Below are 13,171 nucleotides of genomic sequence, written 5' to 3' on the forward strand. Positions count from 1 at the left end.
TTCCTTTCCAAGAAAGTGTAAAGTGCAGATTATAATACAAAAATACCACAAAGATTTTACCATTCAACACTAGAAGTAACTTAAAAGGCACACATTATACATTCAAGAAGAAACAGGAAGAAGGGTCTAGCAGACGTGAATACCAAACAGTCTACAGGTAGCACCAGATGAGCACTGTTAAGTATTACAACAGTACAATGGCAATATATGGCTTCTACTATTAGCAATGCATATTTTGTATAACAAGCTATGGAATTTTTTAAATGGTTTCTCTGTTTTTGTTTTCAAATCATCTAGTACCTATTACAGAAGTATATTTTAGTAGAACCATTGTACCATGCAAAACAAATTATAAGACTCTATTAAATGCTTCCTTGAATGAAAGTGTTGGTGCTATAATAATCATTGGTTTCACTGACTGAATACATTTAAAAAGCATTAATACAAAAGGAAGTTGCCACCTTCACATACACACAAAACTTTTTGTTAACATTGAGCTTCTAACAAAACATTAATTAATGCACTGTTAAAGTACTACCTTTCTTAGATCTCAAAATGTGTTGCCAAAAGCAAACGTTACAAGAACAACAGTGACCAAGATATTTAATACAGTTAACACAAATTGAACTTCAATGTGATTTTTTAATATTTAAATATAATTTTGATTACTTAGAATTTTTCCCAAGGCAAATATAATTTGTCTACATAACAACCACCCAGAATATGCTGCTATGAAATGTTCCCAGAAATACATTTAACAGTTAATTATAAATGGTAAACAACTAATCACTCAACATTTATAATACTAAGCATATTCTTTAAACTTAACTCCATTCTATTTCCCTTCAGATACTTAACTATTCTATGTGCCTGGACAGCTCTGAGTTTTTAAAATGCAGACTGCTGTGTTTCCACTGACAGTTTAAATTTATTTTTAATTTCTGGTATTCAGAATATCTACCACAACAGCAGTTATGACGATTCAAGAGTTTGCTGACTTTGCTCTTGAAATGTTCTCCCCTCAAAGGGATGGCAGCATGTGAGACCCACCCCCAGGTCATCATATGCATGACCTTACCCCTTCTGGGTTGGTAACAGCTTACTTTCATAATTGCTTAGATCAACGATTCCCAACTTGTGCTTGCTACATACTCACATAACCAGCGGTGGGTCCCTAAAGCAGTGATGATTCTCAACTGGCTGAGAGCCTGCCAACGATCAAGAAGAGTCACAGAGCCAGAGACTGTGGGAACCACCAAACTGGTTTCCAATCATTGAGAGAAGAGTGTGCTGTTTCCCTTACCCACCCACGTCTCCTAAGGGCTACAGGGACTGCCAAAGAGAGACACACCTTCTTTTGAAAACAAACGTGTGCTCTCACATCACCCCACACAAGAAACAGGGAGTCCCAGGTCCTTAGGGTTGCACAGATAGAAAGTTCACAAGTGGGGTTTCTTAGAAATAAATCAGTGATTGCCAAAGATTACATCTGAATCTTTTAAAGGATAGAGCTCTTCATTATCAAAAGATTAAAAATACCTGCATTTAAGTTACCCAGAGTTCTGAAGTCTTCATACTATGGCTAAGAAAACCAAAAAAGGATCCCAATAAAACAAGTAACCAAAGCGTTTGATAGAAAAATGTACAGTGATAAGCAGAGGAAAAACAAAGAGCCGCTGCCTGAGCCCAACATACCCGCTCTCTAAAGACTCATAAAGGAAAAGAACAGTAAACGGAGAGCAACCGCTCTGCCATCTCACCATGTCCCCTGTCTAAGCATGAAACTATCCTGCTTTAAATATTAGGCCCTCTGAATGTGTTAAAAATCTAACCCTTTTCAAGATAATCCTCAAATAAATTAGAAAATCTCAATTTTATTCTGATACACTATTTCCAGAATTCTGATCTTTTAACCTCTAAAATGTGAGAATGGTAGGAGAGCTTGTTTTAAAACAAGGCTTTTTTTTTCAAGTTTTCATTAAAATAAATTGGAAAATCTTTTTTATACATTTTAAGTTTATGTATATATAAACTCAAAAATGACAGTGAAAGACATTTGAACGCTCCTAAATGATGGCAGCAGAAACCCAAGCAATTTGGGTGCAACTAGAAGTGGCGAGAACTTAGAGGCCCCCTCCTTTCACGCTTCCCAACTGCAGAGAAGAGTCTACCACTGACCACCTGGCTAATCAGCTGAGTGAACGTCATCAGCAAACACCTTAAGGAAAGAGCAGCTAACCAAACATTGAAGTTAAAAATTTCAGGGGGAAAATAACTGTTCAACTTAAAATCTTGAGGTTCACTCTTCTCTCACAAATAGCAGGTCATATTCTTTAAACAATTTTTATTTTAAAGTGCTTAAACACAAAGGCCTCAAAAATGGCCTAGTAATACTATCAGTTAAGAATATCTGTTACAAAATTATAACCTATTTAAAATCTAACATTCAAGTTTAAAACAAATGGGTGAAATCCAGAATTAATGCTAGAGCTTCACCCTTAATCAGTACTCTTACATCCTGGAACTTCATGAGCCGCCTAGTATTGTATGATCCATAGGATTAAAGTGGGACACCCTAGATTAGAAATATCTAGCTGAAGTGCCTCTATTCTTAACGTTCTTACTTGTTCCATATTAAATTAGGCCAAAAATAAGCAGTAGTAAATATGTCCTCTGAGGAAAGAATGGCCTCACATTGATTATATATTAATCTCATTAAAATAAATGGCTGAAGTACAGAAATTTCAAAATGTATTTAAGCAGGAAGAAGAGATGATATTACCAGGTCACTTTAAAATAATGTAACCACATTCATTTTAAAAAACCAAACCTACTCATTGCAAACTGAACATTCTCAAGTATTTTAGTCATGAATTCCTGAAATTTTTTACTAATGTGCATATAAATTTAAAACAGAGTAATTCACATACTCAAATTCATGAAACAAGAGAACCAATAATTACTCTCTTCTCTGTGAAAAATGTCTAATCAACGTGTTCATCAAAGAGAAGAATCTGATGGGCAATACTTCTCCCTTGACATCTTGATTCAAAGGTGAAAATTACTCAAAATGAAACTTGAGGTGATCATGAATTGAAATTTCTCAAGTAGAATAAATCTACTCTGCCATCAGCTGCAAAAAGGATTGTTCTAAATAATTCCACTTATCTAAGGGATAATGTACAACTGCCTGGAGGCAAAGCTTTAGCTTTAGATAAAATGAGACCTTTGCCCTCAGTCTTTCAAACTAGCTCCACTCACATCATGGACTTCTCCACCTGGTGAATTTTCATTTTAAATCTTCAACTCATTTTTAGATTGTAGTACAAAACTCATCAGTAAATGTTTTCTTGGTATTTTCCATACTGGCTTTTTATATGCCAGACACATGGTGATTTTTTTTTTTCCCTGAACGTAATTTATAGAAATTCCCTGAATAACAAAAAGAAAACAATGTTGTTATATTCACTTGACAGCTAAAAGAATTCCAAAAGAAAACAACTATTTTGCTGCTGTAAGTATATAAAGAGTATTTGTACCATTCCATTCACTTCACTGGAATGTATATGGAAGACATCTGTACAGCAAATAAAGAAGTCAGCAGCCAGAGTTCAATAGAGCAAGTCAATGTGTACTGTCATAGGAAGAGTTACGAATTTTTAAAGGCCCGGGATTAGCCACCCAAGGATTCAGTTAAGTACAGTACAAAGCTAACAACTCACAATTTACAAGTAGGTTATAAAAACTCTATAGTATCACATTAGTTTGCTAAAGACCTATGAATCTTCCAGTTGTAAACTGATAAATTCCTGAATGCATTTCTTATACTGCATTTCAGTATGGTTATTAGTAGAATATTGACCTGGCTGTCCATAAAGTCCTTCTGATTCCCGCATCTCTTCATTCATTCTTGCTAAACGTAACCTAAAAATAAATAAAATAGTGTTTTAGATGACATTATACAATGTCGTAAAGTCTATAAACAGGTAATACATGTACTAATGTAATTGTCTTTTATTTGCCATTAAAATAATCTGGCTTTTAGTTTATCAAACCCAGCAATCTGAGGTACAAAGATAACTATCTCACCTTCATACAATTCTCATGAGAAAGGCCAAGAAAACTTTTCCGACCACTGCATTTTAGTTCTACTTCAGCAGCATCCCTGCAGTACCTCTAGTGGCTTGCTCCCTCCAGATGCCTGAGAATTCCTGGCTCTTACAGCAACCTGTCAAATGTTAACTGCCAACTGTTGAAATTATTGCTTCTACAGTGCAGAAGTGAGACTCTGTCATAAGTTCACTCTGGTTCGCCCTGAAGTGAGGTCGTTCCAGACATATAAACAGCATGTGTCGCCTCTAAATACTGGGAATATATTTTGATATACAAACATTATAATAAATGACTGGGTTATCAATAATTTTCCAACATTACCATATTGCTTATATATTCTTTTTAGGTTATTCATCTTGGCAGCAGATGACACGCAGCACCAGGTTCAGAAGCTAAGTATTGCCTTTAAGCAACATTTTAAAATAGACAAATACTGTGTTTGGTACCCCTCTCCTACTCTGTACCTCTCGTCTGTCCCTCTGGGCCACCGAATCTCCACTGCCTTCTCAGACCTCCATCACCCTCTTCTGAAATGTTCTCTCTGACAACTGCAGCGTGTGACATGGAATTTTCCTATCTTCAAAGTTCCACAATTCCCTTCATCTCCTCACTTGACCACTCTGTGTATTAACAACAGTTCCACAAATCTTCCTTTGGCATTTGGGTTTTTACAGAGGATGCTTACTTACAAAAATTCTTAAGTGAAACTGAAGCACTCACACCAAGTAAAACAAGAAAATTTAGACGATCTGAGAACAGATTATTTTTAAGGGAAGGGTCCATTGCTATATAGGTATTGCCTTGGAAGCTGCCTGCAGAGCTTCTTTATATCATTCCTATCTTTTCTTGAATAACTTATCTTTCTTCTACTGTCAATCTGTAATGATTTAAGAGTTCTACATTTTCCTGCAATAGCCTCCATAATAACAGTAACCCCTCCTTGGGGGAAAGGATCTGAGAAAGTATGCTTTGCTGTTTTGATGTTTTATTTGGCAGAAGGGTGACATATGAGAGGTCAAGAATTCTCAGCAGGAGCTCAGGAGTGTGAATGGACCTATTTCTTCTCCAGTGATGGGGGATAAGCAATTATGGGCTTCATTTAGCCCAGGATAAAATGAGTAAGTGACAATACAAAATATGCTTGAGATTTCCTAGATAATAAGGTATAGGTGGCAATTAATTTTCTGAATTCCATGTGTAATAAACTACTTTGATCTGATATGTAAATCAAATTAAGACCTCAAAATTATTTAAAAGATCACATTAAATTTTATTCAAACATTCAAAAGCATGCATTTTAATCTTAAAATTAATCAAGTATTCAGGTAAATAATTTTTTTTTTTCTCGTTCATCCTCCCAAGTAGCTATGACTACAAGCATGTGCCACCACACCTGGCTAATTTTTAATTTTTTGTAGAGACAGGGTCTCGCTGTGTTGCCCAGGCTTTTCTCCAGTTTCTGGGCTTAAGCAGCCCTCCCACCTCAATCTCCTGAGCAGCTTGGATTGGGGCGGCAGCACCTGGTTTTATGTGGACAATTCTTTTTAAAAACAAGTACAAATTCCTACCACTGCCCAGAGGTAATGGAACTTCTCAAATTACTAACATCAATGCAACTGTCTTGCCTACAGAATTGTAGAATCCTCTAATTCTCAAGGTAGTAGAATAATTACCTGTTACTCTAACAATCCCAGCCTCTGCCCTCATACTATACAAAGAGATAAAGAAACCATTTTAGCCGGGCGCGGTGGCTCACGCCTGTAATCCCGGCACTTTGGGAGGCCGAAGTGGACGGATCACCTGAGGTCAGGAGTTCAAGACCAGCCTGGCCAACATGGAGAAACCTCATCTATTAAAAATACAAAATTAGCCAGGCATGGTGGCGCATGCCTGTAATCCCAGCTACTCAGGAGGCTGAGGCGGGAGAATCGCTTGAACCCAGGAGGCAGAGGTTGCTGAGCTAAGATCGTGCCGCTGCATTCCAGCCTGGGCGACAAGAGCAACACTCTGTCTCAAAAAAAAAAAAAAAAAAGAAACTATTTTAAAGTCACTGGTTTTCTGTTTCTGTATCAGGCAGTACAGCACAAATGGCTAAGAACATGGGTTTTAGGGACACAATTCTTGGTTTCCAATCCCAACTCCACCACGTACTAACATCTCAAATGATCTATGGCTTGGCTTCTTTTTCTATAAAATGAAGACAATATTAACAATATCTTCCTCATAGAGTTGCTGCAAGAACCAAATAAGTTCATGCATTTAAAGTGTTTAATACATTTAACGTGCTTAGAGAAGTACATGGCACCAAGTAAATACCAGCCAACTTCGAAGTTCACACAATGCACAACGCTATGTTAGCATTCTGTGGAAGTGCAGTTGGCTGTCTTTCTCTGTGGGTTCAACCAATCACCAATGCAAAATAATCAGGGGAAAAAAGGCAATAAAAAAATAACCATACAACAATTTAAAAATACAAATAATTGGCCAAGTGTGGTGGCTCACACCTGTAATCCCGGCACTTTGGGAGGCCGAGGTGGGTGGATCACCTGAGGTCAGGAGTTCAAGACCAGCCTGGCCAGCATGCTGAAACCCGTCTCTACTAAAAATATTAAAAAATTAGCTGGGCGTGGTAGTGGGTGCCTGTAATCCCAGCTACTAAGGATGCTGAGACAGGAGAATTGCTTGAACCCAGGAGATGGGAGGTTGCAGTGAGCCAACATGGTCCCACTCCAGTCCAGCCTGGGTGACAGAGTGAGACTCCGTCTCAAAATAAAATAAAATAAAAAACAATCACTAGGCACAGTGGCTCACCCCTGTAATCCCAGCACTTTGGGAGGCCGAGGTGGGCGGATCACTTGAGGTCAGGCGTTCAAGACCAGCCTGGCCAACATGGTGAAACCCCGTCTCTACTAAAAATACAAAAATTAGCAGGTTGTGGTGGATCACGCCTGTAATCCCAGCTACTAGGGTGGCTGAGGCAGGAGAATCTCTTAAACCTGGGAGGGAGAGGTTGCAGTGAGCCAGTGCAATCCACTCTAGGCAACAGAGCGAGAGTCGGTCTCAAAAAAATAAATAAATAAGTAAATACAAATACAAAACACTATAGTATAAAAACTACATAGCATTTCCATTGTATGAGGTGTAATAAGTAGAGATGATTTAAAGTATATGGGGGGAGGTACATAAGTTACGTGTAAATACATACCATTTTATATAAGGGACATGAGCATATGTGGATGTTGGTATCCACAGGGTCTTGGGACCAATTCACTGTGGATAACCGAGGGACAACTGCAATGCACTGTATGGAAATAGTCAAGTAAAAAGGACTTACAAGGTTACTATATCAGCATTGGCTGCTTCCACAGCTATACTCAAAGGGTCTTTCCCTTCTTCATCGGTGGCATGTTGATTGGCACCTCGTTTTAGGAATAAACATACCTGCCTGTTTAAGAAAACAGCATTTTTGAGATATTGTAAGAAAAAAAAATTAGTATTCACCTTAAAAAAGTACTACTTAAAGAAATAACATTTTCATTAGGAAATTCTTCTTTCATTCTACAACTATTAATTGAACACTAACTCTACTAATAAAAGCTTATCAAGATCAACATTTTACAAGCCTCAAGGTATTTTTGCATACATTATCTTATTTAATCTGGTGCTATAAAGACAGCATGGTGGATATATAAGGTGTGGTCCCTACCCTCAAAGAGTATCATAAAAAGGCCGGGCGCGGTGGCTCACGCCTGTAATCCCAGCACTTTGGGAGGCCCGAGGTGGGTGGATCACGAGCTCAGGAGATCGAGACTATCCTGGCTAATACCGTGAAACCCTGTCTCTATTAAAACTACAAAAAAAAAATGAGCCTGGCGTGGTGGCGGGTGCCTGTAGTTCCAGCTACGCAGGAGGCTGAGGCAGGAGAATGGCGTGAACCTGGGAAGCAGAGCTTGCAGTGAACCGAGATCACACCACTGCACTCCAGCCTGGGTGAGAGCAAGACACTGTCTTCCAAAAAAAGAATATCATAAAAAGATGCGCACAGGTATCTATAAACCTAAATGAAAAAAGATCACTCAAGGTCATTATTTGAAAATGAAGAAAGCCAAGGCAATGTAAACTTCACAGTAATGATAATACAACAGCAAAGAATGGGAAGTAATCTTGCTGTACTCGCAAATATTAATTACTTGAATAAACTGATAAAAATTTAAAAATATGAAAGAATGACTAAATGGAGTCTATGAAATAAAATGGAAAGAATTTTGATAGTTTAAGAAGAAAATAATGGCTGGGCAAGGTAAGCACCTGTAATCTCAGCTACTCAGAAGGCAGAGGTATGGGGTATCACTTGAGGTCAGAAGTTCAAGACCAGCCTGAGCAACATAGCAACACCCTGTCTCTAAAAAAAATTTAAAAATTAGCCAGGAGTGGCAGGCAGTGCTGTAGTCCCAGCCACTGGGGAGCTGAGCTGAGGCAGGAGACCCTGAGCCCCAGAATTCAAGGCTGTGGTGAGCTGTGAATGTGCCTATGAACAGTCACCACACTCCAACCTGAGCAACACAGTGAGACTCCCATCTCTTAAAAAAAAGAAGAAAATACAAAGGATGAGTTAAGTACTACCTTAAATACTACCTTTTTCAAGTGTAGAAAGTTTTATTGATGAAGTTGTCAGACTGAATCTCCTTGCTCCTTGCTGATAGAAGAAAACAGGCCATGATAAAAATGCCCAGACATGGCCGGGCATGGTGGCTCATGCTTGTAATCCCAGCACTAAGAGAGGCTGAGGCGGGCGGAACACCTGAGGTCAGGAGTTCAAGACCAGCCTGGCCAACATGATGAAACCTCATCTCTACTAAAAATACAATTAGCCCAGGTGTCGTAGCATACACCTATAATCCCAGCTGCTCAGGGGGCTAAGGCAGGAGAACAGCATGAACCCAGGAGGCGGAGGTTACAGTGAGCTGAGATCATGCCCCTGCACTCCAGCCTGGGTGACAGAGCAAGACGTTATCTCAAAATAAAAAATAAATTAATTAATTAACAAAAATAGCCAGACACAGGGCTCACGCCTATAATACAAGCTACTAGGGGACGATCGCTTGAGCCCAGGAGTTCAAGGCTATAGTGAGCTATGATCACACCACTGCACTCCTGCCTGGGCAACACGGTGAGAACCTGTCTCTAAATAAATGAAGATGCTATTTTAAAAATATTTTAAAATAAGAGCTTCTTGCTTATCTGCCATGTAATAATCAGATACCCTGAGATGTCTTATTAAGAAACAAGCGTTTAAGACACAAATTTTTCATATAAAGCCAACATTTTCTTTCATTTATACTTCCTAATAATAGAAAGTCAATTTTCAAGGCTTTATTGTTCTGTGAATCTTACTATCGCTCCAGAAGACACATCAATAACCCAAAGTAAGAATTTAGTTTAGAATTTGACTTTAGCTACCCTATGGAAAAACTAAAAATTACAAAGTAATCAAATTATCCTTAAATAGGTTATGTGTGTGCATGCTATGGAAATAATGTATATGTACCCGCATAAATAAACACACACATAGGCTTAAGTTGTCTGACAAAATCACCAAATTTTAGTAACAGAGAAAGTTAAGTACTAAAACTGATCTATTTAGTGACAAGTTAAGGTCAAAGTAAGCCTTGAAATTTTCATATCTGAAAACCAATAGTAGCTTTTTCAGAATGAGATTTTTTTAACTTTCAAATTCCATCATGACACAATAAGTCATGGAACACATCTCTTTACAAACACTACCTACAAACTTTAACCTGAGAAAACGAAAACATTAATTCAAAGTAATTTTTCCAATAAAGTCTCCTTAAATATTAAAGCACTGCAGTTACCCTGTGTGCCCTAAGACGGTGGCATGGTGCAACGGTCCCCGCCCTTGGACATCTCTTTGGTTGACATTAGCACCATTCTGTAGGAGGAACTCACATGTCACCAAAGAGCCCTTAAAGGAAAAAAGAGGATAACTATATACAAAAGCAAATAACAAGAAACAGTAATACATTTCTTTTTAAAAACAGTTTTCTTTACTCAAATAGTATTTCCATTTCATTCTCTCCAAAAGAAAAAATATCCCTCAGCCAAAGCAGAGAAATTATAAATTACATTATTTTCTTCCCAAGAACTAATTCTAAGAGATTCATTTGCAGTTTGTGAACTAGCAAAACACACTAGATACTTTTATTATCAGAATTCTCTTCCACTGTAAAAAAACTGTTGAAACAATCGAAGTGATGCTCAGAAACCACTACTATTAATAGCACAGAGGCTCCTTCTATTTTCCAACCCATCTCTTGAAGCAAAGATAATACTAAAGCCAGTTCAGAACATATTATGATTTTTTTTTATATTTGATTGCTATTGAAAATGTCATTGTATAAACGCATACCCCTAATACAGCCTGAATAAGTGGTGTTGCTTTGTTTTCCTCGGAATTGGCCCAATTCACATCTGCGCCATGAGCCAAAGCCTCAGCCATTTTAGGAAGGTTTTTTTCGTATGACGCCCTATAAAGCTGAAGTCCTGGATTAAGATGTTTCGAGTCCAGAAACACAGAAGAATCTTGCCTTTCTCCTTCTGAAAAGCAAACACAAATACATCAATAGAAATGAGCTCCTGGCAGAAAAAGAAAAAAATATTTAATAGGTATAGTTCCAGTTTTACAAGATAAAAAGAGTTCTGTGGATGAATGGCAGTAATGGTAGCACACTAATGTGAATACACTTAATGCCACTAAACCGTACACTTAAAAATGGTTAAGATGGGCCGGGCACAGTGGCTCACGCCTGTAATCCCAGCACTTTGGGAGGCTGAGGCGGGTGGATCACTTGAGGTCAGGAGTTCAAAACTAGCCTGGACAACATGGTGAAACCTCTTCTTTACTAAAAATACAGAAATTAGCCAGGCATGGTAGCGGGGACCTGTAATCCCATCTACCTGGGAGACTGAGGCAGGAGAATCACTTGAACCCGGGAAGTGGAGGTTGCAGTGAGCTGAGATTGCACCACTGCACTTCAGCCTGAGCAACAGAGAGAGACTCAGTCTCAAAAAAAAAAAAAAAAAAAAAAAAAAAAAAGGTGAAATATATTTTTAATGGATTTTTTATCATATTTTTAAANAACTAGCCTGGACAACATGGTGAAACCTCTTCTTTACTAAAAATACAGAAATTAGCCAGGCATGGTAGCGGGGACCTGTAATCCCATCTACCTGGGAGACTGAGGCAGGAGAATCACTTGAACCCGGGAAGTGGAGGTTGCAGTGAGCTGAGATTGCACCACTGCACTTCAGCCTGAGCAACAGAGAGAGACTCAGTCTCAAAAAAAAAAAAAAAACAAAAAAAAAAAAAAAAAAAAAAAAAAAAAAAAAAAAGGTTAAGATAAATTTTATGTGCATTTTATCACAATTTTTAAAAAATAAAGCTATGATATAAGAAACCATTAATCTATCATAATGAGCTTATGGGAGATTTTCACATAGATATTCGCCAACATTCCACCTTCTTCTCCTATGAAGACAATCACTGCTATGTCAGGCCTTTCTGTTCTTGCCAGTATCCAAGGGACAGGCTAATTACTCTGTACTAGATTAAAATTGAGTACACTCCTAAATGTTGGGACTTAAGCAGCAGCAAGAATCCATAAAAACTTTTACTACTAGACCAAACCTCCCTTCGTTCCTAGGATGGCCCAATACCATCCCAATTTGCACTACAAGCACTTCAAATAATTTGAAGAGTGCTGACTCCCTTGAGTATTCTGCAGGACCAAAATCACTGAAATCATGGAGGAGAGAACAAAGGCGTACAGCACAAGTCAAAAGAGAAATCTAATGGGGAGGGAGTTGCTGATCTCGTTCTCCTGATAGGACAGTCACAAGGAAAAATAAAGGATAATAAGACACACAGTTCATGTGGATTAAAAATTATCCATGGCAATTGGTAAGGCACTTTTAGCACATACCATGAGGCTTGGAAGAATGTACAATTATGGGTCAGGTGTGCTGGCTGATGCCTATAATCCCAGCACTTTGGGAGGCTGAGACAGGTGGATCACTTGAGGTCAGGAGTTCAAGACCAGTCTGGCCACCATGGTGAAACCCCATCTCTACTAAAAATACAAAAATTGGCTGGGCATGGTGGCACACGCCTGTAACCCAGCTACTTGGGAGGCTAAGTGGGAGAAGTGCGTGAACCCAGAAAGTGGAGGTTGCAGTGAGCCAAGATTGTGCCACTGCACTCCAGCCTGGACAACAGAGTGAGACTCAAAATAAAAAATAAAACGTAGGCCAGGCGTGGCAGCTCACGCCTGTAATCCCAGCACTTTGGGAAGCCGAGGTGGGTGGATCACGAAGTCAGGAGATCGAGACCATCCTGGCTAACACAGTGAAACCCCGTCTCTACTAAAAATACAACAACCAAAAAAAAAATTAGCTAGGCATGGTGGTGGGCATCTGTAGTCCCAGCTACTCGGGAGGCTGAAGCAGGCAAATGGCGTAAACCTGGGAGGCGGAGCTTGCAGTGAGCAGAGATCACACCACTGCACTCCATCCTGGGTGACAGAGTGAGACTCCATCTCAAAAATAAATAAATAAATAAATAAAAATTTTTAAAATGTATAAACAATATATAACTAGGACAGAATTTCCAAATATGAAGAAATCGCTGCTTTCTCATTTAAGAGTATTACTCCTCCCCTAGTTACCTTCTAAAAGACTAACCACTTCCTTTAAAATATTTCATCAAGAGTAGGGCCGGGCGCTCAAATCCCGGCACTTTGAGGGGCTAAGGCGGATGGATCACAAGGTCAGGAGTTTGAGACCAGCCTGGCCAACATGGTGAAACCCCATCCCTACTAAAAACACAAAAATTAGCTGGGTGTGGTGGTGGGTTCCTGTAATCCCAGCTACTCAGGAGGCTGAGGCAGGAGAATCACTTGAAACTGGAAGGCGGAGGTTGCAGTGAGCCAAGATCCCAACACTGCACTCTAGTCTGGGCAGTAAAACTCCATCTCAAAAAAAA

At 38.9% G+C, this 13,171-nt stretch overlaps 1 protein-coding gene and 1 long non-coding RNA gene across 3 annotated transcripts in view; one reads left to right on the forward strand and one right to left on the reverse strand.

The window, feature by feature from the left end:
* LOC108530514 (uncharacterized) overlaps positions 1–13,171 on the forward strand; it is an 82,401-nt gene that overhangs the window by 12,920 nt on the left and 56,310 nt on the right. For both annotated transcript variants that reach the window (XR_001885866.1, XR_001885865.1), the window contains exon 4: positions 4,460–5,231. This is a non-coding gene — a long non-coding RNA (uncharacterized LOC108530514). The remainder of the gene's footprint in view (positions 1–4,459; positions 5,232–13,171) is intronic.
* The window catches only part of ACAP2 (ArfGAP with coiled-coil, ankyrin repeat and PH domains 2), a 186,118-nt gene that overhangs the window by 7,432 nt on the left and 165,515 nt on the right, over positions 1–13,171 (reverse strand). Inside the window, 4 exon segments of the mRNA XM_017873479.1 lie at positions 3,863–3,924; positions 7,448–7,558; positions 9,987–10,096; positions 10,541–10,728. Of these exon segments, the coding sequence (XP_017728968.1) occupies positions 3,863–3,924; positions 7,448–7,558; positions 9,987–10,096; positions 10,541–10,728 (471 nt within the window).

This window comes from Rhinopithecus bieti, unplaced genomic scaffold (assembly GCF_001698545.2).
Source record: "Rhinopithecus bieti isolate Rb0 unplaced genomic scaffold, ASM169854v2 scaffold_5626, whole genome shotgun sequence".
Classification (NCBI taxonomy): domain Eukaryota; kingdom Metazoa; phylum Chordata; class Mammalia; order Primates; family Cercopithecidae; genus Rhinopithecus; species Rhinopithecus bieti.